At 48.7% G+C, this 6,398-nt stretch overlaps 1 protein-coding gene across 6 annotated transcripts in view; it reads left to right on the forward strand.

The window, feature by feature from the left end:
• The window catches only part of Znf532 (zinc finger protein 532), a 107,397-nt gene that overhangs the window by 43,702 nt on the left and 57,297 nt on the right, over nt 1–6,398 (forward strand). For all 6 annotated transcript variants that reach the window (XM_029546830.1, XM_021214564.2, XM_029546829.1 and 3 more), the window contains one exon: nt 670–3,020. In XM_029546830.1, coding sequence (XP_029402690.1) covers nt 684–3,020 — 2,337 coding nt within the window. In that variant the 5' untranslated portion in view covers nt 670–683. The remainder of the gene's footprint in view (nt 1–669; nt 3,021–6,398) is intronic.

Here is a 6,398-nt window from a genome sequence, read left to right on the forward strand (position 1 = left end):
TCCTTCCTTCCTTCCTTCCTTCCTTCCTTCCTTCCTTCCTTCCTGATAGGGTTTCTCTGTGTAGCCCTCACTGTCCTGGAACTCACACTGCAGACCAGGCTAGCCCCAGACTCAGAGATCCTCCTGCTTCTGTCTCCTTAGTGCTGGGATTAAAGGCATGGGATTAAAGCCAACTTGGCTGTTTCTTTTTCAACACAACAGGGAGACCTAGAATTAAGAATGGTCGAGATTGCTTCCTTAGGGATTAAAAGGAAAAAGATCCTAGATGGCTTTAGTGGATACCTTGTGGTAGGTGTGTATAGCCAATTCATTCTTCTGTGGATGGATTTTGAAATCTGTAGTTGTTTTTATTGTAATCATCTGTTAGTGTAGCATCCCAAATCTGATGGTAACTGAAATGATCAGCTTGTGCTACTGGAGTTAAATGTTGTCAAGATGAAAATATTTGGAGAAGTAGCTTTTATGAAACCACTGTGGTGAGTCTAGCGATAAGTAGCTTTGTCAGGGCTCCAGTGGGGGCTGATGTGATTATTAGTGTTATTCAGATAGTGTGGATGCTACAGTAAGGCTGACGACATTATTGGTGCTAAGTGTTTAGTGTGAACACCACAGAAGGGCTGACTTCATTATCAGTGCTAATTGCTGGATTTTTTTCCCTTCCTCTAACAGAACTGATCAAATTCATGACCATGGGGGATATGAAGACCCCAGACTTTGATGACCTCTTGGCAGCATTTGACATACCAGATATGGTCGATCCTAAAGCAGCTATTGAGTCCGGACATGATGACCACGAAAGCCACATTAAGCAGAACGCTCACGTGGATGACGACTCTCACACTCCATCATCCTCAGATGTTGGCGTCAGTGTGATTGTGAAGAATGTCCGCAACATCGACTCCTCCGAGGGAGTGGAAAAAGATGGCCACAATCCCACAGGCAATGGTTTGCATAACGGGTTCCTCACAGCATCCTCTCTTGACAGCTATGGTAAGGATGGAGCCAAGTCCTTAAAAGGAGACACACCTGCCTCAGAGGTGACTCTTAAGGACCCAGCATTCAGCCAGTTCAGCCCCATCTCCAGCGCTGAGGAGTTTGAGGATGATGAGAAGATAGAGGTGGACGACCCGCCTGATAAGGAGGAGGCACGGGCCGGTTTCAGATCAAATGTGCTAACAGGCTCAGCACCCCAGCAGGACTTCGACAAACTGAAGGCACTTGGAGGGGAAAACTCCAGCAAGACGGGAGTCTCTACATCAGGCCACACAGATAAAAACAAGGTCAAGAGGGAGGCAGAAAGCAATTCTATAACCCTAAATGTTTATGAGCCATTTAAGGTCAGAAAAGCAGAGGATAAGTTGAAGGAGAACTCTGAGAAGATGCTTGAAAACAGGGTCCTTGACGGGAAGCCGAGCTCCGAGAAGAGTGACTCCGGCATTTCTGCTGCCACATCTTCCAAAACAAAGCCGTCCTCCAAGCTCTCGTCATGCATAGCGGCCATTGCGGCACTCAGCGCCAAAAAGGCTGCGTCCGACTCCTGCAAAGAGCCTGTGGCCAATTCCAGGGAAACCTCTCCATTACCAAAAGAAGTGAATGACAGTCCCAAAGCTGCCGACAAGTCTCCTGAGTCCCAGAATCTCATTGATGGCACCAAGAAGGCCTCCCTGAAGCCATCAGATAGTCCCAGGAGCGTGTCCAGCGAGAACAGCAGCAAAGGATCCCCATCTTCTCCTGTGGGGTCTACCCCAGCCATCCCCAAAGTCCGCATCAAGACCATCAAGACATCTTCTGGGGAGATCAAGAGGACTGTGACCAGAGTACTGCCAGAAGTGGACCTGGACTCTGGAAAGAAGCCTTCTGAGCAGGCAGCGTCCGTGATGGCGTCTGTGACATCGCTCTTGTCATCTTCAGCATCAGCCGCGGTCCTCTCCTCCCCACCCAGGGCACCTCTGCAGACGGCCATGGTTACAAGTGCAGTTTCCTCTGCGGAGCTGACCCCCAAACAGGTCACCATCAAGCCCGTGGCTACAGCTTTTCTTCCCGTGTCTGCTGTTAAGACGGCAGGGTCTCAAGTCATCAATCTGAAGCTCGCTAACAACACAACGGTGAAAGCCACGGTCATATCCGCTGCCTCTGTTCAGAGTGCCAGCAGCGCCATCATCAAAGCTGCCAATGCAATCCAGCAGCAAACCGTTGTGGTGCCGGCATCCAGCCTGGCCAATGCCAAACTCGTGCCAAAGACTGTGCACCTTGCCAACCTTAACCTTCTGCCTCAGGGTGCCCAGGCCACCTCTGAACTCCGCCAAGTGCTCACCAAACCTCAGCAGCAAATAAAGCAGGCAATAATCAATGCAGCGGCCTCGCAGCCACCTAAGAAGGTGTCTCGGGTCCAGGTGGTGTCCTCCTTGCAGAGTTCTGTGGTGGAAGCTTTCAACAAGGTGCTGAGCAGTGTCAACCCAGTCCCTGTTTACATCCCAAACCTCAGTCCTCCTGCCAATGCAGGGATCACGTTACCGATGCGTGGGTACAAGTGCTTGGAGTGCGGGGACGCCTTCGCCCTGGAAAAGAGCCTGAGCCAGCACTACGACAGGCGTAGCGTGCGCATCGAAGTGACGTGCAACCACTGTACCAAGAACCTTGTTTTTTACAACAAATGCAGCCTCCTTTCTCATGCCCGAGGGCATAAGGAGAAAGGCGTGGTGATGCAGTGCTCCCACTTAATCCTAAAACCAGTCCCAGCAGACCAGATGATAGTTTCTCCGTCTAGCAATACTACTGCTTCCACTCTGCAGAGCTCTGTGGGAGCTGCCACACACACTGTCACAAAAGTCCAGCCTGGCATAGCCGGGGCGGTTATCTCAGCTCCAGCAAGCACACCCATGAGCCCAGCCATGCCCCTAGACGAAGACCCCTCCAAGCTCTGTAGACACAGTCTCAAGTGTTTGGAGTGTAATGAAGTCTTCCAGGATGAGACGTCCCTGGCCACACATTTCCAGCACGCTGCAGACACCAGTGGACAAGTAGAGTATCATTTACATTTCGGTGTTTTGGTGACGAGGCTGTAGCCACGAGTGCTTTGACAGATGCCTTGAATTACGTTGGAGAGGGGTGTGTGTGTGCGTGTGTGCGTGTGCGTGTGTGTGTATGTGTGTATGCACACAGGCAAGCACAGGAAAGGGGAAAGATGGTTTTCATAGTATAGGTGCAGTGGTGAAATAGAAGGGTAATTCTTTAGCCAGATGGAAAAGTGTGTGCTCTGGTTGTATTATGTTAGGCAATTGCTCAGGCATTGGGAGTCTGAGACTTAGCAGTAAATTCAGTGTCTTCCCATCATATAAAGCGTTTAACTTGGATTACATTGGCACAGTATCTGGGTCTTTTAGTTTTGGAATTTTGACAATTACTGGTATTTATAGCAGAAAAATGACTTAAACATCCACCGGGTACTACTTAAAGGCACTCCACTTAGAGACTGTGGGTCAACGTGTGTTTAAGTAATAGTCATGGTGATTTTAACTACAAATTGCAAACCATCTGGCTCAATAAACCTTTGTGTCTGTGACTTTTTTGAGGTGAAGTACAGGTTGCTGTTGGTGAAAGACATCTTATAATTTATATCAATTCATCATCTCTCTCCTTTACTTTCTCCATGAAGCAACATTTGGCTAATACATAGCATGCATAACAAACATTCCTAACATGCTGAGTGAGAAAATTCCCAACTAGAGAGAACATGGGGTGTGTGTATATGCATATACACACATATACATTTTGTTGGGTGAAAACACTTGTGTGGTTCAAGAGTGAGGGGCCTAGAATGAGCCCCGCCTGAGGGTCTCAACCTCGTTGGCGTGAAGACCGAGTGGTAGGCAAGCTTCCCCTGTTTCCTCAGTATTTTGTTATCCAGGAGCTTTGTGCTATGGTCAGAAGCCTGATACTGTCTGTAGTTTTTCAAAGCCTACTACTGACTTAAGCCATGTGTAGGATTTTGAGTTTGGGGGAATGAAAGATAATACCTGTTCTGTTGTTTTGCTTTTTTTGTTTTGTTTTGTTTTCTTTTCTTTGTGTTTTCTGTCTAGTTGCAGTGGAGTTTTGACCACATTTTTACAGGTTTGGGTGTTTCATGTATCTAGGGAGAGGATTGGTTGCCATGGCACCGCTGGGTCTCAGAGCAGGTCCTGGTGATGGTCAGTAGCTGAGTCCTGTCCATGCACACAGCCCCGACCTTGTCACCCGTCTCCCTAGGGCAGGCTTCCTCCTCCTCATGAAATGCAGAGCCCCAAAGCCACTTCCTGAGTTGTTTGTGCCGTTGTGTGTCAGTGGACAGTGTGGGTGGTGGGTTGTCTCCTGCAGGGCCCAGGCTCTGCACTGTCACGGTTGTGGACACATAGTGTGGCTGCCCTCAGCCTTGCTGTTTCTTTGGGACCTGGAAGCATATGAATAGAGCAGCGCCCTTGCTTCCCAGTCTTTGTTCTCAGCTGAAAATTCTCAGGATCAACCTGTGGCAGGGTCAGGTGGAGCTCTCCCCTGGGGGAGAGGCGCATGTTTTTTTTTTTTTTTTTTTTTTTTTTTTNCTCAGCTGAAAATTCTCAGGATCAACCTGTGGCAGGGTCAGGTGGAGCTCTCCCCTAGAGGAGAGGCTCAAGTTTTTTTTTTTTTTTTTTTTTTTTTTTTAAACCCACCTTATTTTGCTGGGACAAGTAAAACCTGATTATCTGGAATCCAAAGAAATGACTCATGGCAGATAGATGTACATTGAGTAAAACTTAATATACGCCCTTCCAGATCCCTCAAGAGCTGTTTGTTCAGTAAGCTTGTGCCAGCTGTGTAGCCAGCTCTTCAGGGCTGGTGTCCTAGCAGCGCCCTGTGTGACTTTCTCTCCTGGCACCCGTTGCCCTGTCTGTCTCTTGTTGCCATCATGGTCCGGAAGACCTCACAGACAGTCTTGGCTGTGCACAGATAGCTGGCTCACCTGATGCAGGAGAGACACGTGACTCTCCCTCAGCAGCTTGGGCCTTGCTAGCTTTTCATGGAAAGACTCTTCCCCCTGGCTCGACTTGGAGCCACTTCAAGACTTTTCTGCAACAGGAAAAGTGATATAGCTTCAAAACGCAGTGGGAGCTTGGGTGGCCGTCCACCACTGACTGCTACCACAGCAGCAGGACGCACGCGGGGCTGCAGTATTCGGGGAAGGGATCGTAATTCTTATCCGTGGAGAGCTTGCCAACCACATGAATTCTAACCAGTGTCAGTTCAGGACACGCCTACCTGTCAAAACAGTGTCCTTTCCGAGAGAGAGACTCAATTTTATTTTATTTTCTCAGAAACTGTGGAGGTTGAACCAGGGTAGCTGTAATACCAAAGGCTTTGCCATGCCTGCTTCCTACTTTCTGCTGTGTCCAAGGATTTCAAACCAACTTTTATTTTCTGTTTTCCCATTAGCCTCCACCTTCTTGGTTACTCATTGGTGAGTTGAGAAACAGGATTCCTTCGCAGCTGTGAAAACTCCCTTGTCCTCATGCCCTAGCACGCCCTCTGAGGCAGGTTCCAATGCTATGAAATATGAAAGCCTGGGCCTTTGGCTCTTGGCTTCCCCTGGATGGTTCCCCGGGCTGGGTCCCAGAGTCAGGTCCCCTGTCTGCATGTTAGTCTCAGTTAGAGTCATCCACAGTAGATTTCTGGAGTGACCCTGTGGTCTCTGTTAGCTTCTGAAGGTTTGAAAGTGTCCTTGGGGCCCCTAGACCAGCTGGTGCCTTACTCTGCGTGGTATCTCTCAGTTTGTTTTAGCTGGGCCTGGAGAAGCGGCCAGTAAGGTGGCGGGATCCCATTTCTTTCCTTATTTTGAGATAATTGTAGGCCCACGTAAGAAATCTGAGACGTTCTATGCAAACCCTTCATTTAGTATCCCCAATGATGACAGTCCATAGAAACACAAAATAATATCACAGCCAAAACATTAACATCAACGTGGTCAGGTACACAATGATTTCACCCCCATGAGAATCGCGCTCAGTGGCGCCCCACTGTGTGTTAACCAGCCCTGGCAACTGCTGCCTGCTTGCATGGCTGTACACTGGCCAATTTACAGATGTTAAGATAAGGAAACCATGCAGTATGTAAGTGCACTCAGCATCTGTACTGAGTGACAGCTCCCTGGAAACGCATCTAATGCCCCATCAGTACCTATGCTGACTTACAGTTGATGATGTTAGGTTCTCAGTAAACCATCACTAGTTGACTGTATAAGAAAATGCCCAGCCGGACATGGTGGCGCACGCCTTTAATCCCAGCACTCGGGAGGCAGAGTCAGGTGGATTTCTGAGTTCAAGGCCAGCCTGGTCTACAAAGTGAGTTCCAGGACAGCCAGGGCTACACAGAGAAACCCTGTCTTGAAAAAC

The sequence above is a fragment of the Mus pahari genome, chromosome 15 (genome assembly GCF_900095145.1).
Source record: "Mus pahari chromosome 15, PAHARI_EIJ_v1.1, whole genome shotgun sequence".
NCBI lineage: Eukaryota > Metazoa > Chordata > Mammalia > Rodentia > Muridae > Mus > Mus pahari.